This window comes from Festucalex cinctus, chromosome 7 (genome assembly GCF_051991245.1).
Source record: "Festucalex cinctus isolate MCC-2025b chromosome 7, RoL_Fcin_1.0, whole genome shotgun sequence".
Lineage (NCBI taxonomy): Eukaryota > Metazoa > Chordata > Actinopteri > Syngnathiformes > Syngnathidae > Festucalex > Festucalex cinctus.
Window position 1 is genome coordinate 18,713,491 of NC_135417.1, and position 24,064 is coordinate 18,737,554.

A 24,064-nucleotide genomic window follows, 5' to 3' on the forward strand; every position below is an offset into this window, starting at 1 on the left:
AAGGAGTCCAAGTCGATTCAAAGTCTACTAGTTTTCCTAGAGTTGAACATAATTTTTTTCTGGTGTACAGTATGACAGAAGTTAAAAAAAAAAAAAAAAAAAAACAGTTTAATGCATTTCCGTGTCCATTGCAGAATTTTCTCCTTGCGAACATTGGTTAGGTGGCCTGGAAGTAGAGCTTTATTGACACCTGCAGGGCTTTAGAGCAGGACCGAAACGCAGGTCAGTACAGAGCCGTTTTGGCTGGGTCGCAGACAAGTACAGTCGTTAAAAAAAAAAAAAAAGGGGGTTTCTCAATTTACGACAGCACCGACTTACGACATTTTGAGGTTACAGACGGCAAAAGAAGGCTGTTTTATACCTATGGCATGCATCAAGGTCAGGGACGGGCAATCTCGGCTCCCCGTGGGCTGGAGTCCTGCAGGTTTTGAATGTTTCCCTTCTCCAAAACAGATGATATATGATCAGCTCATCAGCAAGCTCTGCATAAGACTCATAACGATGCCATTGACTGGAAACAAACAGCTTGTGTTGGAAGAGAGAAACCTGCAAAACCTGCAGTACTCAGGCCCTCGAGGACAGAGAATGCCCATCCCGATCTAGGTCCTGTTTGTCACTGGTTTGACATAATACTGGGCTGAGACTATATAAACATCTACAGTAATAATCATTCATTTTCTAAAATGGTTGTGTTCTGATTTGTTCTAGGAGATGAAATCTATCCCAGCTAACATCGAGTGAAAGGCTGAGTACACCCTTGGCCGGTTGACAGTAAATCCCACGGCAAATGTGAATGAGGAACTGATTGGGGTTTGATTTGTTCAAATCATCGCTGATGATGTAACACACGATGGCAACAGCAAAATTAACACTCAGAAGTGTTGCTGCTCGATAATGAATAAAAACAAAAAACTGCCGAAATCACAAAGTATGTATTTTCACGTGATACATACAGCCAACAAACTGAATTGATAAGTGAATACAGACTGTGTAGACAGAGTGCTGTACACATCCCAAGTTCCGTCTCCATGAAGCATGAAAATCCAATTTCAAAAGAAAACAAATTTCAAACTCAACTTGGTAATATCACTTCACAATCAACCACAAATAAGAAGGTGGTGGTGCAAAATACAGAGAGAGAGTGAAGGACCCGCAGGCAGGTAAATCATAGCATTTTGTCTGGGCTGTAAAGCATTGTCTTATTGCAAGATCTACGCTTGAGAGTTGGCAATTTCTCCTTGAAACAAGAGCCAGTGTTAAGCGGAATACTAATGGGGGCCAAGGCTTTCAGAATAACTTTGAAAAGGGCAGTAAAACTAGGAAAGAGGGAGAGAGAACCAAACACTATGTTTCGCATGCAGATTTAAAGGCATCTTCTATAATAATGAACTTTAATCGGGACACAATGGGTTCATAGAGGACATTACAAAAGTATATAAATACATAAAATACATACATTGAAAGAGGATTTCATGTCCAAAACTGAGGCCATTGTGCCAGTGTCTCCAAAATACTGCTAAAATATTGGAAATGTACTTTTTTATCGACAATTGTCTTAAAACGATTTCAAAGCATGGGAGCTGCCATCTTGCTGGCATGCAATATATTGTGAAATGATAACATCAGAGGCAATGCTATGCTACTTCACTGAAAACTGCCAACCATTTCAAATGCTCCAATCTCAAATGGAACTGGAGATTTAAGAACTAAAACAAAGGAAATAGCAGAACTATATACTGGAGCAAAAGAGGGCAGAGAAAATTGTTTTCTTTTAAAAGTTAACAAACATGCTCCTTTAGAGTCTGTGCTGAAATTCCGTCTACTATTTGGCTCCTGCACGTTTTGAAGAATTGGCTGAGGGATGGTGGACTAGTGAGAGTAACGGGCACTATCCAGGAGGAAACAGGCCTCCAACAATACATGAACGGCCCACAGGGATGACCTACTTAGTCAATGCCAAAGGCTACAGAAGCCCAATCAGGAGAAGGAGCCAGATGGACAGTCATGGAAAGAGAAGCACGGGTATGTACCACCGACAAATTGAAGAAGTGGCTGACAAGGACAAAACATACCAGTGGCTGGTAAATGTGGACCGAAAGACAGAACAGAAGCAGTAATCACGGCAACACAAGAACAAAACACAAACGAGGCTGGGGTCTATCACATTAAACAGGACCCCAGGTGCAGGTTATGTAAAGAAGCCTCAGAGATGGTGTAGCACATCACAGCAGTGTGTAAGATAGTAGCAAGTTTAAATGACAGATTTTTTTTGTATAATTAGAAATAAATAAAATGAAATAAAACAATAATTAGGACTCAAAATGATCCAGTGTCAGGAATGTTGTAAGGCAGTGTTGTATTACGACAAGGGTATGGCATTTCTCAGTATTTTTAATATTACAAAACCAAGAGGAGTTGATGATGATGAAGATAATTGAAAATGTTTCAGGCCTAAGCTTTCCTTTCCTCCCCAAGGTTATGATCTCAGCAGCTCAGTTTGTTAAGTCTCTGAATGAGAATGCTTTATTGATCCTTTGGGGGAATTTGCTTTTGAAGCAATCAGGGTCAACCAGGGATTTATTGGTGCAAGTAGCTTTGTGGGGAACAGTGGCCGTAACTGCGCATGACTCAACGAAGGCACTGAGAACTGTCTGAGCGGCGATCCTTGCCTGATTTTAAAAGCACAGAATTTGTTCCTCCACTTTCTTTTTCACTTTTCTTATTGGAGGAGTACTTCCGTTCCAAGGTAATATCGGAGGATTTTCAACGTTTGCTTGTCTAGAGCCCCTTTCACACTGCACTCTTGGCACATCTGAAGTTTCGGGGTAGAGCCGTCAAGTTACTTGCGTGTCCAAAAGTGCATTTTGACATAACTGTTGCAGCTACATCTGTCCAGATTTGTAGGCGTGATGTAACATTAGCGCCAACTGCGTTCAACACAATAGTGGGTAATGGTTACGACTGTAATACAAGGTCAGAAATTGGTACAAGAAAAGGATTTGTAACATGTTTGTGTGTGAAGCAGAACATTTCTAACTCGGTTTATGAGTTTTTCCCACTTTCCTGACAAGTTTACATCAACACTTACTGTTGTTGTTGGCGTTTCTCTACTGCTAAAAGGATATTGACGCTATTGACCACAGCAACTCACATTAAAGGAAAGAACATAACAGTAATTTATTAGGCGGACGGTAGAATTTCTCCAAGCAGTTTCCCTGCATGAGCCATTTGATGGGTGATCCAGTTACTGGGACTGGAAATGGAGATTGTCAGTGAGGTCATTCTGCTGTGCCTAACTGTCTCTTTTTGGTTATCTTCTAGTCAGTAGAGAGGTTTGTTGCTGCTGGTATTGAATAAATATGTGGTGTTTTTGTGTTTCTCTTGTTATCAAACAAAATGACCAGACGAAAGCACAAATCCAGTTCAGCTTTGGAAAATTAACCCTTTTGTATTTGCTGTGTTTTAGTGGTGATAGCTATTCTGTTTGTGTGAAAATGCAAAGAGGACCGGTCCATTTGCTAACACCATTGTTAAAACTGTTTGTATAACCCTCATAAAAACATGGCTTGTTTAAAGGAATGAAATCGTCATTAGTTTCCAATACGCTTTTAGAAGTGCCAATTGTGCTTTCGTCCGCAGTGTCATCATGATCTACTTGGAGGTTTGTTTTGTTCCTGCCACTTGCTTCTTTCCTGTGTTTTTCTCTGTTCCCTCTAGGTGGCGCAGGTAGCGTTGGGGAGTGGAGCTATGAGGTGCACCTGAGAGTTCTTGGCAATCAGCCCTCTGTCTTAAGCGCCGTGCCCACTCCAGGAAGGCGCCAGATCGGTTCGTCGTCATTGTCGTTTGCTTTGCTACAGTGCTGTCTCATGCTTGCTTTTGATTGGCTCCGTTTGAAACTTTTTGTTGTATTTTTATTCTGCTAAATCCATTTAAGGTTGTTTTTTTGTTTGTTTGTTTGGGGGGTGGGTCATCTTCTTGGCAAGTACTCCTTGCTCCACTTCCCAATTGCCATGAGCCACATTTTTCCTTTGTTTTTTTTGTTTTTTTGTCATAGTGCTTTCTTGTTGTGAACATATTTTGCTGTTTTCCCCTTTCTGTTTGGTTGTCAGTATTTTAGCCTTTTTTCCCAGATTAGTTTTTGCTTTATTTGTTCTGCCTACAATTTTTTTTAATAGACTGTTATTGCAATCCACAATAGTTTGCGCTTGCTTTGTAGTCTGACCAGTTTACAAACACTGGTTTGTTTGTTTCCAAGGTTGCTGTCATTCCTGCTAACTTTTATTGAGAATGTACACATTTACAATAATGTAAATGATACATTTCCAAATAAATCCTATCTTTTATATGTGGCCAAAAATGTCTAACTCCAATGTGAATCTGTGGTGGGGCTGCATTAGGGGAAACCAGCGTGTAGAATTGTTTTCTTTATTTTATACTCTATGCCGATAAAAGATTTCATGCATTTCAGTGCATGAATAAAATTACCTTTACAGATTATCTCCTTATTTGGATTTTGGAATGCACATTCATCATCGTAATATAACACCACCATTTTTCTTTAACCCTTTGATGCACAACATAGGTCAAAAGTGACCCGACCAAGTTGTGCATTAGAAGGGGTGTGAATATGTTGTGCATCAAAGGGTTAAAGAATACAGGGTCAGGATATAGAATCAAGGCAGTAATTGAAGAGAAATAAGCGTGGGAGGTCCCAATCAGTCATATCTTGGCAGATAGGGTTACTTTTAGTTTATGAAGGCTCTTGTAATAGTTGGTTTCTTCCAGAAGAAAATCTCAATCTGGATAAAATGTTGTCTCTTCAGCTAAAATGATTTCAGATTACCAAGTTCAGTACCAAGTACCAAGTTCAGGTCAGCATCGTACATTATCATCAGAGAATTTAAATGGTATCATAATAATTGAAGAGAACTTGAAATTTTGTCTGGGTACTCTGGCATTCTGGTGAATGAATTGAGCACTGCCAATAGTCTGCAGGTATGAATGGCTGCTTGTGTATATGTACCGTGTATGCGTGTGTGTTGCACATCATCAACTAGGATCGGCTGCAACTCATCTTTGACAAATACGAGGACAAACAGTGACAAAAATGAATGGATGAATAATCATTTTACCTCTATGCTGTACTCTATTTATACATGTGTTTGTGTATGGACATGCTTAATACTGTTGAGCTGCCATTTGCATGCAGATAGGTACTCTCTCATTGATAATTACAGCACAGTCCTGAGTTGTATACCAAACATTGTAAATACAGGTACTCAGGAGGCTAATTTAGTTTTTACACAAACCATTATGTACAAATGAAGAGTGACTCCTGGCTGTGAATTACTCCATTAGCGCATTTAAACAATTTACCAAATGTGTTTATAATCTACTGTCTGAGTTTTCCAGTTGTTAATCTGATATCTGTGTATTAAACTAAAAAGGCGATGCTGTTTCATTTGAACAGTGTTTGTAATAATAATTAAAAAGAGTTCTTTTGGAAAATTACATAAATAAATGATCATACTGCATATATAACATACACTAATTGAAAATCGTAACCACCATTCTTCCATCCAATCACAGCACAGCTTTAGAAAACAAGTGAGCTATGATTGGTTGTTAACTGAGCCCTGAGCAACTGTGATGTCATTTCCAGTCGACAGCAAGTGTAAAATGGCTGCCCAATTGGTAGATTTCGCTGCTCAATTCATATTCCACAAATGTAATATTAATCAGAATACCATGTTTAGATTTGTCGGGTTGCGTAGAACATATTAAAGAAAATATTTCGGTTGATGTCAACCTTTAAACTTTTCATTAGATGACAGTTGTCATGAGCTGGAAGTTGGCTCTCAAAGCACAGACACAAATAAGATTTTAACTATTTATTCACATCGAGAGGCGTGGAACAAACATGACTAGACGAGAAACAAAGAGAGTTGCACAGAGAGACAGTGGTAACAGAAGTAATATTCCGACAAAGACACACTTCTCAGACCGCTACTACAGACAGTGAATCGATCTGATTGGTTGTGACTAAGCAAAGGATTAAAGATTGACATCACAAAGCTCCTAACATCACATAACATCACATAGCCTAGAACCAGTTAAAACTAGATGCTGTTACATCAATTCAAAACAGACCCTGGCGTGACCCAGACATGACAACCGTTGGTGTTGCAAACTATATTGATAAACGTAATTTTCCATCGTAAAGTGCAGGCTTCCCAAGTCCTGCAGGTTGTAGATGTTTCCAACCTCCAACACACCTGATTCTAAAGATCAGGATCGTTATCAGGCTTCTGCAGAGCTAGCTTATGAGCTGATGGTGTGTTGGGAGACGGAAACATCTAAAACCATCGAGGACCAGCATTGGGGAAGCCTAATTTAGAGCAATGCGTCCAGATTTGTCAACAGAGATGTTAGCATGTGCCACAAACTTCCATAAGACTTTAAACTGACCCGCTAGGATTTTTCTTCACCTCATTCCGCATTCTGTGCTGGGCTCCAGTAGTCATCTTTACAGGGCAGACACTCCTTGTGCTAAACTTTATAGACAATCTGTTTTTATCACGGACTGATGAACATCGTGACACTTCCCAGCTTCATGCAAGTTAATTCCGAATTCTATTGAGAGGGCTCTTTTATCATGCAATACTTCTTGATATTACACAAATCAAAACTGTCATGGCTTTTATAGAGCAGCTTTAACCAACACCTCCAATCATGTCGCATTGATTGGACTCTTGGTTGGTTGAGCCCTGACACTGATTTGCTTTTGGAGAAGCCAATAGCAAAGTCCCCCCCCATCCTATTCTCATATTTACATTAGTTAAGGCAGATTGTGACGATTTGTTGTTGTGGCTAGGATAAAGATACTTGATACTTAAGATACTTGCACTTGATGACCAATTAATGCAGAAATCCAAAACATCCAACTACAGTTGTGCTTGAAAGTTTACATATTCTATTGATACGTAAACTCATGAGTGCACTGTATGGTTAGAAAAGGGCTTAATGTTCATAAAATCCAAAATACCGGTACTGTGGCATTTGTTTTGATATTTTCAGAGGTTGAAGTTGACATGGGTAGAAATGTGCATGTGAATTTTGGTGACGATAAATAGCATTTTTGTGTTAAGCAACATTTAGCTTTTGTTCATTTCCGCATTTGTGCTTATGTACACGGAATTTTCATTTTAGTTAGATTTGAGCTTTAACGAGTTTTCGGGGCAGCTTTTTTAGTTGTTGTACCTGTTATGTTTCAGTTCGGTGGGGTTGGGATTTTTTTTAGTTTTTTGGTGTTTGTCATCTTTTGTCCGGTTTGTCTCCCCTAGTCTCGTTATTGTTAACCTTGTCCACCTGCGTGTGTCTTCCCTCCCTGGTGTGTGTGTTGCTAATTGGTTCCCTCTGCCTGCTGTGTTTCCCAGCTGTGTGTTGTAAGTGGTTCGTTAGTGTTGGTATAAGGGAGTGGTGTTTGTTTCATGCGGGTGTGGGAGCATTGTCCTATACCTTACCGTGTCCCGTCCCGTCTCGTCTCGTCTCCCGTCCCGTCCCGTCCCGTCCCGTCCCGTCCCGTCCCGTCCCGTCTCGTCTCGTCTCGTCTCGTCTCGTCTCGTCTCGTCTCGTCTCGTCTCGTCTCGTCTCGTCTCGTCCCGTCCCGTCCCGTCCCGTCCCGTCCCGTCTCGTGTGGCACATTTAGTCAAGGTGATCTACGTCTAGTGAAGTTTAATCGAGTCTGGTCAAGTTTAACAAATCTGGTCAAGTTTATCTACGTTTAGTCAAGTCTCTTCACGCCATTCCAAGAGTCCACGTCTCTCCCCGTCTCCTCAAGTCTTCACGTCTTGCCAAGTCTTCACGCCATGCCAAGCCATGTCCACGCCTTACCCAGTCAGTCCACGTTCAGTCCAGTAAATAAAGTTAGTCTCATTCTGTCTTTCCCCCTGCCTGGTTTCTCCACTATTGGGTCCTTCTACCACACCTACGTTCCACAATTTATAACAGTACCATACCAGGTATACATATCGGGCCAATACTGGGGCTTATTTCAAGGTATCAGTACTCGCAACATGGCCGTTTTATGATCAGTAACTAGAAATGTGAAATTAGAGGATAAGAAAGTTGCAGTTAATTTCATGCAATTTGAAGGAATGACGCTATATTGCAACCCATTGCTCCCTCGCTATAACATGGTTCACATTTATAATGCAACCTCCTGGTTACTGGACAAAGAACTTAACCACTCGACCACCACAGCTACAGTAAAATCTGTGACGTTATTTTTATTATTTTAAACTTCCTCACGCTATTTTTAAGTTCGCTGAATAATGTTTTAACATTTTCAATGTATGTTCCTTTAGTGATGGTTGTTCGTCTCTGTGTGCCCTGCGATTGGCTGGCAACCGATTCAGGGTGTCCCCCGCCCACTGCCCAGAGCCAGCTGAGATAGGCGCCAGCACCCCCCGCGACCCTTGTGAGGAATAAGAAAGAAAATGGATGGATGGATGTTCCTTTAGTAAATTTTGTAACCTACTTTTTTCTTTTCTTTACTCTGAATGTTAACTACTGTGTTTGCTGATGCTAATGCGCTGTCTTTCCTTGTGTAAAGCACCTTGAGTTGCCTTGTGTATGAAATGTTTTTCTTCAATCATTATGTTTTAAGCAGCGGGAGAAGCCAAAATCCAAATAACGATAACATTTCCGTTAATCGTCCAGCCCTGATATCAACTGGTGTGTGTGCGTGCATGTGATATGTCAAAACAAAGTGACTCTTCTCACAGTGAGCAGAACAAAGGTAAAAAGTAAAAAAGATTCTCCACAGCACTAGTAAAATATTTCATGGTAAATGTCTTGTATAATTTACAGAATGTGCATCAACCAATAGATCCAAGAAAAAAGGTAAACATATGCGCACACACATTGCATCACACTGCTCTAGAATAATATATGATATTGAAATGTATATTTACAGATCCCAAAGATTCTGGCTGGCATGAAGTTGATGAAGTTGGCTGGCAGCCAACCATCTTCCCCTTTGCTGCAAAACCAGGACCAAGGGATGCTGCAGCAGAGCTGAATTCCCACCTGCCAGCTGACTTCCTGGAGGTCTTCATCACGGATGAACTTCTCCATCACATCGTTCGTCATACCAACCTCGAGGCAAATCAGTCCATGCAGAAGCAGACCAACAAAAAAGGCCGGCGAGAAAGTCTTGGGTCTGCATGCGAAGGACCTATCACCGTGAAACAAATCTGTGGTGCAAATCCTGCTGCATCCCCCTTGCACGCAGGGGATTGCTCCACAATATACCACACAAAAAGAAAAATTGTGTAGTTGAAACATCCACACAATTGTAAATAGTAACACGTACACACAAACCACACATGCGCAGTTGCACACATGTGTAAATAGTTTGTAAATAGTTTTCAAAATTGTTTGTTCGGATTGTTACTGTTGAATGTAAATAAACTGTGATTTTGCAATCAAAAAACACTTTTTCATTGTTGGGGTAGTGTTCTATAGAGGTTTAGGTGTTTGTAGAATCACAAAAAAAAAAAGTGTCAAATTCACTAGAGTGCATGAAATAACATTGTTTCATAAAAAGCTTGATTTCTCCGTATTTTGGAAGAAAATAGAGAATTTGGGTTTTCTATTGTTGATTACTGAAAATCCGAATAAGGTAGAAACAAACTTTTTTTTCAGATGAAAGATGAGAGTTCAATCTTTCATTTGGTAGCATCCGCGTTTCCATAGTCCAACACAACATCTTCTGCGGAGCTTGAAAGATCGGTAAAATTCTGTAAATCAGCTGGCACGATGGGGTGACCTTTTCCGAAAATGGCTGGCAGTTAAAGAGTTAAGTGTACAAAAAAACAATGTATCGCCCATGTTAATCTTCTGACTCAATAATTAATTTTTTATATACCGTATACAAAAAAAAAAAAAAAAAAAAACTTTTGTGTTGTGTTTTGTGTGATATTTCCAATATCTGAGTTGGGCTCCTAGGCTAAAATCCTTTAATATGTTCCAAGGAAGCCTCATACAAAATTTGGCGCTTTTATCCACAAGTGCACAATCCACTGAAAAATGTGCGCTATGCCACTGGACTATTAAGGCGTTCACAATTCTGTCGCAATACGCGCACTAACCAAAAAGTCTTTTAATCATCTATTGTCACTTATGATAGATGCTCTTGTAGTCACGACTGTTCACAGCGCTATCTTGGCTCAGACCCGCCGTGTTACAGGGCTGACAAGCGGCGGTGACGTCGGATGATGTCGCCGACGTGCGGCCTTTGTAGTGTCGCACTAACCAAAAAGCAGTCTTTTTTTGTCATATATTGTCAAATATAATAGCTGCTCTCGTAGTCACGACTTGACAGCGCCATCTTGGCTTAGACTCACGTGTCACAGGGCTGACAAGCGACGGTGACGTCAGATGATGTCGCCGACGTGCGGCCTTAGTGTCGGATGACCAGCTTCTTTCTCAGTGTAATGCTAGTGCGGTCAAATCTATTCAAGATACAACTATACAACTATATGATATATGATATATCTGACTATACAAGATATATGAAAACACACACAATAGGCTATGGAGTTTCTTTGTGTGAATAATGACAGTCAACAGAGTAAGTTTTCAAGAATGTATTGAAAATAGACCCTTCCAGTGTGCCGTCACTTTGAAGTGCGCCCCTAGCGGTGGGAGGTAGAGCGTCAATGCGAGTGAATTAGAAAACAATCAGTGTGAGCTCGAAAATCGGTCAAACAGTTGATAAATCAGCGAACAATGCTATGGTGAACTTGTGCGCGGCCGACGGATGCGCCAATAGCTCAAATAGAGATGAGATCATTCTTTCAGCTGCCGGCAGCAATTCTAAATCAGACGGAAGACAGTGAGGAGTGAAAGATGAGCACGGTGGCTCGCGCGACTGCGAGAGAAACTACGACGCAACTGTTTTGCACCCACAAAAAGTACGAGGATATGCTCAGATTATTTGATATCAGGTAGTTTTTCTCTTTTTCATATGCTGCTGGTCATAACATTAACCTCTGATTGTAAATTCCAGGCAGACGTGATGAATGAGCCATATTATTTTTAGTGAAACAATTATTCATATTTTTTTTTCATAAGTATTCAAGTCGTTCTGAACAAAAACGATTTAACACGATTAACACTTTAACTGGGGCTTGATTTCTGCTGAAGAATGTGTAGTAAATGTGTAGTAAACGACGTGCGGTCTGTTTGCTAGCAGCTAGCAAGCTAAGATAGCTCGAAGACTTTGATATACAGCAAGACGACACAAACGGACACGAACGATTTAATTAATGACAATTTGCACCATGAAAGTCGTGATCGACATACTGTTTCAACCAAAAACAAGATACCTTCGGCTTCCACTTCCACTTTTCCTTCCAACAAACTCCATTTTTTTGTAGCTCGCGGCTCCAAACGACTGGTTTCAATGATTCGCAGTAATGTAGTGTCCTGTTCGGGATTTTTTATTTTTATTTTTTGTGACCCTTGACATATTTCCTACCTTTTTACGAAAACGCTTGCTGAAAATCAAAGATCTCTACATTCATTTCTTATGGGATGTTTGGCCCCGGTACCCGCCATGGGAGCTAAGCGGTGACGTCAGCTGGAAGGGTCTATATGTGCTGTCAGTTCATTGGTCACAGAGCAGGAAGTCCTTGGAACTTTACTGTAAGTTGTCACATAAAGGGCACTTTTGTTCATTAATTCCATTGACATTTTACGGACCATTTTTCACTCTCGCGGTATTACGGGACAAAGCGCGTCCCTTGACAACTCAATACGGAACGCGTACTTATAGTTCTAAATACGGGACGATTCCGTATTTCAAGGGACGATTGGCAACCCTAGGCCAATCAAACCGTTTGAGCATATTTACTCAATAGTGCACTCAGTTGTCGCTTTACTAGTAGCTACTAACTGCTTACTAGTAGCTTTACTACTCACTAGTAGCCTAAGTTTTACATTCTTTGATTTGTTTTCAACCTCTTCATGGTTAGAGTCCATCCGGGGGCGACGTGGCTCAGTGGTATGGCGGTCGTCTCCCAACCCAGAGGTTGTGGGTTCGATCCCATGCCATTGTGACCACGTCGAGGTATCCTTGAGCAAGATACTGAACCCCCAAATTGCTCCTGATGCTGCGTCATCAGTAGTAGGTGAATGGGTAGTCAAAAATGTAAAACGGTTTGAGGGCCTTTGTAAGGTAGAAAAGCGCTGTAGAAATGAATTGCCATTTGCCATCTTTTTTTTTTTTTGCATGTTAAATAATAATAATAATAATATAATAAGAATAATAATAGTAATAATAATAATAATAATAATAATAATAATAATAATAATTCTCTCAATGGTGTGCATGCACTTATGGGGGCTGTAAAGTCTTACGTTGAAAGAAAAACAATTGCCTTGCTCTACCGCCGTCTCTCCATTTTGTGCTGAGGCGCTCGCTCTAAAATGGACCACAGAAACCTGAAGCCTCCGTCTGTACCCTGGCTTCCCACGATTATTCCAAATTTATGTTGAAAGCAATCGTCACTGTTTCATGCATCCGTTTGTAAATCTTTCAATGAGTCATCTGATGCGTTAGCTTGCCAGGAAAGTCATTGTTTAAGGGGCCAGTGGCAGTGCAGACCCCTAGGGGGCGCCGACTCCTCCACCTTGGTAATGTAACCGCTCTTGTGTCTGCTGTCCGGCAGTCATACTAAGAAGAAGTGCCCGCCTGCAGGCATCAGGCTACTACGGGCGTGACGGTAAACCCGTCATCTCATACAAGGAGACGCCAAACAGGTGTGTTCATGTTGGCACACTTCCGCATACGTATATACGTCAACGTCGCCGCCATCTTGGGCGTGGCAGTGCAACAAGATGCAATGATGTCCACCTAAAATGCTAATTTAGAATTATCTTAGCATGTTAGTCTAATTTAGGATTAGTTTAGCATTCTAAGATAACATAGCATTAGTTTAGCATTAGCCTAGCTCATTTAAAACAAACACCGCAGACTTACTGTCATGTATAACAATGCAGACTCATTATAATGTAATGAGGTCAAAAGTAAAATGTTCATCTTATGGGATTAAAAATTACTTAGTTAGGTTAAAATGCATCAATAATCTATAATTTTTTTCCGTGTTGTATCGTGTTTTTTACGAAGGTGCACTATCGCGCACGCATATAAAGGTATTGGTTGTAGTGTGGTTGCCGTAGTTGGCGATCCAAGATGGCAGATCTTCTGCGCATGCGCGTCACCGATCGTGCAGGGGTCACCGATAGCGCCTTGACACATACGTCTTTTCGTCATACAGTCCATTCTTTTTTTTATTTTTCATTTTATTTTTATTTTTTTTATTGCGTGAACAAAAATACAAAACAACCTAGCAGCCAGGGGGAGACAAACACATATGAAAATAAACTTCTACAAAACTATATTATACAATTCACATAAAAATAAGATTTTGCTTGCTTTCTTATTTGTGGAATGTCCGATAGACTTAATATATTGTTTGACTTCATTTTCAAACAAATAAGGTCTCTGCTTAATGTATCATGTATAATCAATGTACATTTGTGTATGTGCCATTTTGCCAATATGAGAACAAAATTGATGATACGAAAAGCGTTTTTACATTTAGATGGATAACTATTGAAGCCAAACAGTATATTTTCAAAACAGAGAGAAAGCTGTGGTTCTAAAGTAGTGAAAACAGAATTATAAATATCTTTCCATAATGTTTTGAAAAACGGGCAATCCCAAAACCATGGTCGCCATCTTGGCCGGAACTGAGACAGTCCATTCCCTTGCACTGTTTTGTGCTGCCACATCCAATATGGCATACATGCTAACGTATCACAATGATGAGCCAACCCGCTCGAGGCGGTGTGTATGCATGTGACGTCTACGCCACCACTAATCTTGTCCTCACAGGAAGCTGTGGACTCGGAGCCGCGCTCACCCACGCAAGGCCGCGAACCACCCCAACAATGACATCGCCGCTGGTGACATGAGACCAGAAGCACAAAGAGGAAACGATGTGGCATGGCGCTTCATCATCCCCATTTGCATCCTTGCATTGTGTGTCTGTGAGTAAGCACACTAGCCTCGAGAGAAGGTTGTAGTCCAGAATGAAGAGGGTAGCCCTAAAATAGGTACTAATCCCAAGAGCGTGTTTTAGTCCAAAGAGGGTTCAAGTCATAATAAAAGGGTGCTTTGCAGTCCACAGAGACAGTTGTAGTCCAGTTAGAAGGTCCTAGTCCTCGGAGATGGTATTGGGGGGGGAAGGCTCTAGTCCAGATAAAGCTTTTAGTCCGACGAGACATTTGTCGTCAAGAGATTGAGAGGTTGACTATCATGCCAAGCAGCCTAGAAATAAGATTCCAGTCATGGCATAAAGGTCTCGTCCAAAGGTGAAGTTGGAGGCCAGACCAAATGTTCCAGAAGGTTCAAGTATCGAGAAGGATGGTCATAGTCATGAGATCATGTTGGGTCTTGTCCCAAAAGGTGGTTATGGTCTGGAGGTAAGGATTGAGTTATAAGTTAAAGTTCTCGTCCAGAGGTAAGGTTGTAATCAAGGGCAAAGGTTACAGACGGTTCAAGTACCGAGGATAATGGTGTAGTCTCAAAGGAAGGTACTAGTTCATGACAATGTTGGCTCCAAGAGATGGTTTTAGTTGAGAGACAATGGTCTAGTGAGAATTCAAAGTTCTTGTCTCAAGAAATGGTTGGAGTCCAGTGAAAAGTGACTAGTGCCAAGGGAGAGTTGTACAGGAAGAAGGTTGGGGTCCAGGGAAAGTTTTAGTCCAGTGTGGAGCTTGTAGTCCAAGCCAAAAAACGTAACTTTGCGTTGGTAGTCCTGACAGATGGTTGTAGTATAGAGTGAAAGTTATTTTCCAGGGGAGGGTACTAGCTCTGAAGTGTTGTCATCCATATTGAAGGTTGTAACCCCAAATGAATGTTCTAGTCCCAAGGGAAGGGTGTAGTCCAGTGAGAAGGTTATAATCCAGAGAACTTTCCTAGTCTTATTTGAAGGTGGTAGCCCAGACTCAGTCTAGTTATGAGAAAAGTTTGGTCTAGTCCTGAGAAATGGTTGTAGTCCTTGAAAATGGCTCTTCTAGTCAACAATAACGTTCCTAGTGCTAAGAGATAGTTGTGCCCCAAAGGTTCAACATCTAAGAGTTGGTGCTAGACCTGAGATCACATTCTAGTCCCAAGTAAAGGTTGTAGCCCAGATAGAAGCTTCTCGTTAAAGGAAGGTTGTTGTCCAAAGGGAAGGTTCTCGGGTCTAGACCATAGTTCACCAATTACGGTCCTCAAGGTCCGGAGTCCTGCAGGTTTTAGGTGTTTTCGCCCACTAGAAAACCTGATTCATATGATCGGCTAATCAGCATGCCTGATAACGATCCTGATCTTTAGTATCAGGTGTGTTGGTAGACGGAAACCTCGAAAACTTGCAGGACTCCGGGCCGGGATTAGTGAATCCTGTTCTAGACCTCAAAGAAGCTTTCTGCCAAGTGAAGGTTCTAGTTTGCAGTCCAAAGCGAATGTCCTGAGAGAAGGTTGAAAGTCCTAATCCTAAATGTATGATCTAGTCTCAGATACAGACCCTGTTCTCGAGATAAGGTTCTCACAGCCATATATGGACGCTTCTAGTCCTGTGCATCTTTCTGGTCTCATGCGTCATTCACTTCCTGTTTCCAGTGTGCCTGTTCATTCACCAGATGATGGACGGCTCTACTCCCTCCAACTCGGTACGAAAACCCCTTCCTCCCCGCCGACCTCTCGAAGCGCCAAACTCTCTTAATGACTACTGTCGTCCCGGCAGCTTTCCGGGCACAGCAGAGAGATGTTGAAGAACATCAAGATCAAATCGGTTCTCAGCAGCTGCAAGGAGTTGATCTGCAACGATGACAAGTCGCCGTTGTGGATGACCGTTCCCAATTATGCCCTGGAGTCGTCCGGTGAGTGCCCGCACGTTGAACGGTCTCAGTGCATCTCATTAGCATGACAGACACATGACGTGTGACAACTAGGGGTGGGAACCTCTGACATGAGGCTGATTCGATGTGTATCTCGATACACAGGTTGCAATTCGATTGAAAAACGATATCTTTCAGAGCAGAACGGTTCAATTAAGTTTGGGAACGATACGATTTTCGATTCGATACGATTCATTTAAATATTCAAAACTTAGAAGTGACATTTGTTGCTTGTAGACGTTAATCTTAACACCACAGATTTTTACAGTATCTTCAAACATGTTAAAAAACAACAAAAATGTCTTCTATATTTTTATATATTGAATCAATTATTTAAATAGATCGCAACAAAGAGCTGGGCGATGTGATTGAAAAATGTATCAGTTTAAATATTTATTAGTCATTATTAGGGCCTGAGCAGCGACTGCTGCGAGGTCCCTCTTGTTTTTGTAGAAATTATTATTAGGACCCGAGCAGCGCCTGCTGCGAGGTCCCTCTTGTTTTTGTAGAAATTATTATTTGGGCCCGAGCAGCTACCGCTGCGAGGTCCCTCTTGTTTTTCGTTCGGATTATTATTATTATTATTATTATTGTTAGGGCCCGAGCAGCGACCGCTATTGTAACCAATAGCCATGCTTGCCTGTTGTCACATCGATATGCTTTTTGGACATTTTTCATTTTGTGTTTAAATAGTGTCATTTTGTCGTGTTTAATTTAGTCTGAGCTCATTTTTTGTCTTAAATGTCCGACTGATGTCATGCTATGCAGCTAGCTAGCTTCCCTCCCCAAAAAACGAGTTCACAATGTTTTATTTTTTAAATATACCGGATTTACCTTAATGCGCGATGCTCGATTTCCTGTCCGGCTCGTGTAATTTCTTCCGACGTCCGGGAGAAATAGAACGCTTGCGGAAACCTTCCGCATCACCGCAGTTGTTCCGCACCGCAGACACACCACACCGAAGCTGGTGTGAATTGACACGTAGACTTGAATGCGTTCTATCCGTGCGGCGTCCGTATGGCCGCCGTGCTGAGAACGCACCGCGTCCGTTCCGCAGTCAGTGTGAATCGGGCTTTACATACGCCACTGATTCACAGCCACGCGATATCTGGTCCACAGCTTTACAAGCAACGTATCTAAGGATTCCCGGCTGATTTTGTATCGATTGACGAGTCTGCTACCGATACAGTCGTTTAGCTCCCCTTGACAAACGATGATTGATGAATGATTTTTTTTGTCCCACCCCAAGTGACAACCATGACAGACGCATATGTGTGACAAGCATAACAAAGGTCAAATGTGTGACAAACATGCCTGACGCCTGGCAAGGGAGCCCATCCGTGTATGCGAGTGCATGAAGCCGCAGCGGCGTGTGTGTGTTTGGGTCGGCAGGTGCCAGTGTGCCGTGCAAAGATACGTCGCCATCCTACAAAGTGAGGCCGTGGCCGTTCGTGTCCTTCCTGGGCCTTGAGTGGGACTTCGGCCGGCTCGTGCGTCCACGAGTGGTCATTGAGGTAATGTTAGAGCACAGCACGAGGCAGCAGCTCCCCCTCCTCCGCCGTGACGCGTTTGCCCCCTCACAGGGCAATCTGCAGCTGAATCCGGGCAAATGCTGGGCCTTCGCCGGCCAGCAGGGCATCCTGACGGTGGCGCTCTCGCACCCGGTGCGCGTCACCAGCGTCACCCTCGGACACATCACCAAGGCCATCTCGCCCACCGGACACATCCAGGATGCGCCCAAGGACTTCTCCGTCTATGTGAGCACCGGCCGCATTGGTCCAAACTGCCAAATCGAAATGTTATTCAAATGAGGGGGCGGGCCTATGCATGTGTTGGCAGTTTGGACCAAAACCACCCAAATTAAAAATTAATAAATGACTAAATAAATAAATAAATACATAAATGACTAAATAAATAACGGATATAAAAAAATATAATTCAAAAATTAAATACAAATGTATTATATATATATATATATATATATATCCATCCATCCATTTTCTTGACTGCTTATTCCTCACAAGGGTCGCGGGGGGTGCTGGCGCCTATCTCAGCTGACTCTGGGCAGTAGGCAGGGGGACACCCTGGACTGGTTGCCAGCCAATCGCAGCATATATATATATTAAGGGTGTCACGATTTCGATTTTTTATCGAAATCGATCGAAATTACGTCACGATTTCGAGCATCGAAATAGAAGAGAGGACACACGATTCGATGCCCCCCCCACGCCCGCCGCCACCACCGCCGCCACCGCCACCTCCCAGGAAAGCAAATGAGACGCAGCCATTCAGCTACTAGCTAACGGCACTTGTTAGCTGACTTCTCCTGCAGTCATGATGGCAAGCGCGGACAGACACAGCAATGGTGCTTCAAGCCGCTCCCGCTTCTCTCGTCACCAGTTTGGAAACATTTTGCGTTCCCGGTGAGTTATGTCGACAACGTTCACGTTGTCGATAAAAAGACCACAGTTGCAAGATATGCTATGTGCGCGTACTGTACTCGGCCACGGTGTTACGCCCGGCTCGTCAAGGGGAAGGGAAGTAACACAATAACAGAAAATATAGAGTAGATAAACACGGGTCGACTTTAACATCTGAGTAGTTTTAATTGAAATTTCAGGCAGGGGTTTGACAAGGGAGTGAAAGTGGAAGGTGAACAAATAATAACCGCATTTGACAGAACTGACAGAACGGAGGAGAAACAACAATAACCAATAGGGGTATAATACACGGATACACAATAGCGTCGCGCTGGCACAGTCGTCCAATCGGAGTGTCGCGCTGGCACAGTCGTCCAATCGGAGTGTCGCGCTGGCACAGTCCTCCAATCAGAGTGTCGCGCTGGCGCATTCAAACTGAAGTACCATTATACGGGCACCAGCCGACACAAACACACACATACATACTAGGGGAGCGGAGCCGGCGGCGGGCCCGAGCCGCCAGCCGTAACAACGGGAAACACGACAAACATGACGGGACATTTACGCAGGCATCACAAAGATTTAGATTTATCAAATTCAACTAGAAGTGGGAAAACAACGGTCCAACCAACTATTTCATCCTCATTTACAGTGAAACTTCCACACACTTCAGCTCGCGCGAAACGCCAGATCCATAGGTCTATTTATAGCAGCAGACCTGCAGCCTTGGAAAACGCTGGATTCAAACATTTAATTAGTGTACTTGAACCACGCTACAGTATGCCCAGCAACTGTAAATGTTGGGATATAGTTTGTTCAGGCTGTATTTGTTCCATGACTTTGGATACAATATATTTTTTGTTGTTGTTGCACATTGCACATTATTTTAAGAGGAACGCACAGCACACTGTTGTAACCAAAAACAGTCAATAGATGGCAGGCACCCACTGTGACTTTTTGTTTTTGTTTTTTTATTTTTTATTTTACACTTCAGTAAGAACAAGACGGTTAACTTTATATTGTAAATAAATTCTTTGAATTTGATCATTCCTGCCTAATGTCAATTATCATATATTACATAAATTTACACAAAAATAATATGGAAATTGCATCACCTATATGTAGCCGATCTTTTGAAATAAGATTTACTGTACAATGAATAGAACCAATGATCATAGACTAGCCTTAGCCTACAGAAGCATATGCCTCTGTGTTATAAAGTGGGGGAGCGGAAAAAAAAAAAAAAAAAAAAAATCGGAAAAAAAATCGAATCGTGACCCCAAAATCGAAATTTAAATCGAATCGTGGAGTTGGCGAATCGTGACACCCCTAATATATATATATATATATATATATATATATATATATATATATATATATATATATATATATATATACATATATATATATATATATATATATATATATATATATATATATATATATATATATATATATATATATATATATATATATGTATGTAGATATATATATATATATCGGTTCGATTGAGTAGGATTACAATTCGATTTTCGATTCTCGATTCGGTGTAGCGGTGCAGTGATTATTTGAAAACTCAACAATTAGTAAATTGTCTAATTAATTCACAATTATTTTGTTACTCCATTAAAGGTTTGAATATCTTGTTTAATGTAAAATGATCAAAATCTTGTAACTTTCACATTTCACATGCATCTGCCTAATAAAAGTAAGTTGTAGCTACTAATTAATATATTTTTCAAAGTGCCACCTTACTAAATGTAAACTAATTAACTTAAAACAATTACAATTAGATAGATAGATAGATAGATAGATAGATAGATAGATAGATAGATAGATAGATAGATAGATAGATAGATAGAGGACTGTCTCAGAAAATTATAATATTGTGATAATTTCTTCTGTAATGCAATTAAATGAGCAAAAATGCCATACATTCTGGATTAATTACAAATCAACTGAAATATTGCAAGCCTTTTATTGTTTTTGTGTTGCTGATTATGACATTTTTTTTTTCTTTACTTGGTCTGAGGAAATATTCTAATATTTAGAGATAGGATATCTGAGTTTTCTTACGCTGCAAGCCAAAATTTGACGTATATATATATATATATATATATATATATATATATATAGAGTCAAATTCTCATTTATTAATCAAATCGAATCGATATTTAATTTCCAAAAATTGATTATATATCAATTAGAAATGAAGAAGAAGGGGTAAAGGCAGTTTTTGTGGAAAAATGCATTTACAATACAAAATTAATAAATGTTGAAACAAAAAAAAAAAGACACTTTAATGTCTCCATTTGTCATTTTGTCTTGCAAAGCAGACTGGAGTAGATCATGACAATTTTTTGCATATCTGTAAATTGAGGCAGAAATAATTTTTCAATCAAATAATTTTTCATCGAAAATTGTTTGAATCGAGAATCAAAAATCGATTCAGAATCGAATCGTGAGAGTCAAAGATTCACACATATATATATATATATATATATATATATATATATATATATATATATATATATATATATATATATATATATATATATATATATATACATATATATATATACAGTGATACCTCGGCTCATGAACTTAATTGGTTCCCAGAGAGTGTGTGTAAGCCGAAAAGTTCTTCTTCCGAACATTTATTTCCCATAAGAAACCATTAAAATTAGAATAATCCGTTCCCAGGTCCCTATAAAACATAATTTTCTACTAAATAAGCCTTAAAACTACACAAAAATATACCTTATTTTATGTATAATAAATGTGCTATTGTATTGTAATTAAAGAAATAAATTGTACTGTATAATTAAGTCGTTTTATTTTACTTTGTGATGGTAGTCCTTAAGGATAGTAGCAATGGTAGACTTACTTCATTCGCGAGCGTTTCACCGCGTAGAGTGTTTATGGAACGGTTGTCGCTCATTCGCACTTTCGTGCTCACCGGAGCGGAGGAGGTGTGTCCCTTGGTGACAAGGAAGTGGAGCACTTTAGCGAGTCAACAAAAAGTGAGCACCGCCAACTACTTTCACCTCTTTCCTGGGACTAAACAGCCGTGGCACGATTTTCTCCTTTTTTGAGGTACGTGATGGCACTTTCGCTTTTTTTAGTGGCGCGAACTCCATTGACTACAATGCAAACGCGCCGCCGAATCGCCGTCCCTCGCTGGTAAGCATTAGGCTTAACACTAGCCTGTGGTGGGGTCTTTTTCGGTCCCATAATAGCAAAAGTACACTCAAAATGTCTATCAAACACAAACCGCGTCCGCACTAAAAGAAAGGGGGTGACGAACTGGGGCGCCGTGAGCGTGCGTCAGCTTCTCGTGGCCGCCACCGTGGTGCTGTTCGACCGCGTGGTTTGGTTCGTCCGCCGAAAAGAAGTAGTTCGTCAGCAGAGACTAAATTCTCGCGAATTTAACGTTCGTGAGGCGAAAAGTTCATGAGCTAAAGCGTTCGTCAGCCGAGGTATCACTGTATATATATATATATATATATATATATATATATTAGGGGTGTAAAAAAAAAATCGATTCTGCGATATATCGCGATACTACATCGCGTGATTCTCGAATCGATTCAATAATCGGCAGAATCGATTTTTTTTTTTTTTTTTTTTTTTTTTTTTTTTTAGGATTCACACCTTGAGCATGGAAGAATGTTATGTATGTATGTATGTCATGTATGTTATGTATGAATGGCACATTAAGCCTTAATATTTTTATTTTAATGCTGTTCAAACATGAAACAGATTACAACCTCTATAAGACTGAAATTTCAGATAAATAAATAATACATTTTCATATAAATCTTACACTCTACAAGCTTACTGATTAGTATTTTCTAAATATGAATGAAAAAAAATCGCAACAATCGACTTATAAATTCGTATCGGGATTAATCGGTATCGAATCGTGACCATTCGTATCGGGATTAATCGGTATCGAATCGAATCGTGACCTGTGAATTGTGATACGAATCGAATCGTCAGGTACTAGGCAATTCACACCCCTAATATATATATATATATATATATATATATATATATATATATATATATATATATATATATATATATATATATATATATATATATATATATATATTTCACTTTCAGTCCTTCATTTATTTAGAATTTTGGCTGTTTTGGTCCTCCACACCGTCAGGACAAACAATGGACTCGTCGCCAGTCAGTGTTGAAGCACATTTAGACACAATGAATTGACCGGTCGCCAGCAAATGTCAGGAAATGTGTATACCAACAAATTTACTGGTTGCATGTTAGCGCTCGTGAAGACAAACATTGGATTGGTCGCAAGCCAGTGTCCGGGCCCACGTAGAGAAAGAATGTACTGGTCGCCACGCGTGAACTGATAGCGATTTTTCCCCGTAGGGTCTGGAGTCTTCGGAGTCGGCGGGTGTGAACCTGGGAAACTTCACGTATGATGAGAACGGGCCCATGTTCCAGAACTTCCGCACAGCGGTGAGTACCATTCCGCTCAAAAATGAATACACAACACTAACGCTAACGGTTAGCAATGTGCTTGTTTGTCAGGAAAAAGACAGCGCCGGTGTGAGCACGCACGTGAGGCTGAGCGTTCACAGCAACTGGGGAGACCCCACCTACACCTGTCTCTACAACTTTAGAGTGCATGGAGACCTGGCGTCCTGAGCCGTGGACAAGCAACACACAGCTGCGGATGCACAACGTAGCGCTCGTGCGGCGCCAAACCGAGGGGGTGTGTCATGATGTGCGGATCGACCCAAAGGCGGAGAAACAAGGCAGGGAAACAGACCGGAAGGGCAACGTGAGGAACTTTATTTACAGCAAAGATGGTGACAGACACGACAGGATGGAACGTAGAGCACACTGGTTGCCATGACTGGACTGAATGTGGACAGACTGGGCTTGGATGCGAGAGACAGACATTTGGCTTGGACGTGGGAGGTGACAAACTTGACTAGATGTAGAGAAAACTTGAACAAACACCACTGACTAAAAACAACTTTAACGAGACACACCTGGGAAACACAGCAGGCAGAGGGCACTAATTCACACAAACGTGAAAGGGGAGACACAGGTGGACGAGGTTAACTATGATGAGACAAAACTAGACAAAAGACAACAAACACCCAAAACTAAACCAAAACCCAACCCCCCCAAAACTGAAACATGACAGTACCCACCCCCACACCCTCATGGGACGGCTCCCAGAAGTCCCAAACAAAAAACTAGTCAAAACGGGCTGGGCGGGGACGGGAGCAAAAACACTGCCCTCAGACAGGGCCAGAATAAGAGGCCACCAGGGGGCGTAAGACGGCCCCACAAAACACCATGAAAGCCAGATCAGGGGGCGGCCCAGGAGGCGGCATAATAGCTGTATCCGGGGACGGAAACCTGGGAGGCTCCACCAAGGGTCGGACCTGGATCCAGGATTGGCCGCCAATCTCGTACTGCCTGGGCTTGAACCCTGGACTTTTGATGGCGACAGCAGCTGAGACAAGGAGGCAGAGGGCCGTGTCACAGACGAAGAAACTAGAGGCTGGGGCAGAGACCAAGAAACTTGGTATTGCGGCTGATGCAGGGATGAAGCACCTCGGGGTTGTGGCAACGGCACA

General features: G+C 41.3%; 2 protein-coding genes across 3 annotated transcripts in view; one reads left to right on the plus strand and one right to left on the minus strand.

Moving 5' to 3' along the window:
• Positions 1–24,064, minus strand: part of LOC144022177 (low-density lipoprotein receptor class A domain-containing protein 4-like) — a 195,324-nt gene that overhangs the window by 72,056 nt on the left and 99,204 nt on the right. The window lies entirely within an intron of this gene.
• On the plus strand, positions 1,938–23,648 carry LOC144022316 (uncharacterized). The gene is made up of 11 exons (XM_077527022.1): positions 1,938–2,081; positions 3,640–3,661; positions 3,718–3,825; positions 12,738–12,828; positions 13,967–14,121; positions 15,737–15,786; positions 15,861–15,996; positions 17,407–17,528; positions 17,598–17,771; positions 22,839–22,928; positions 23,001–23,648. The coding sequence occupies exons 1-11, from the start codon at positions 1,938–1,940 to the stop codon at positions 23,115–23,117; spliced, it is 1,209 nt and encodes a 402-aa protein (XP_077383148.1). The 3' UTR covers positions 23,118–23,648.

Excerpts from the sequence above, each read along its gene's own strand:
- LOC144022316 (XM_077527022.1), top strand. The coding sequence starts at position 1,938 with ATGACCTACTTAGTCAATGCCAAAGGCTACAGAAGCCCAATCAGGAGA. Across the intron at positions 2,082-3,639 it reads ACAAAACATACCAGTGGCTG|TGTCATCATGATCTACTTGG; the intron begins GTAAATGTGGAC and ends TTTCGTCCGCAG. Across the intron at positions 15,787-15,860 it reads GCTCTACTCCCTCCAACTCG|CTTTCCGGGCACAGCAGAGA; the intron begins GTACGAAAACCC and ends TCGTCCCGGCAG.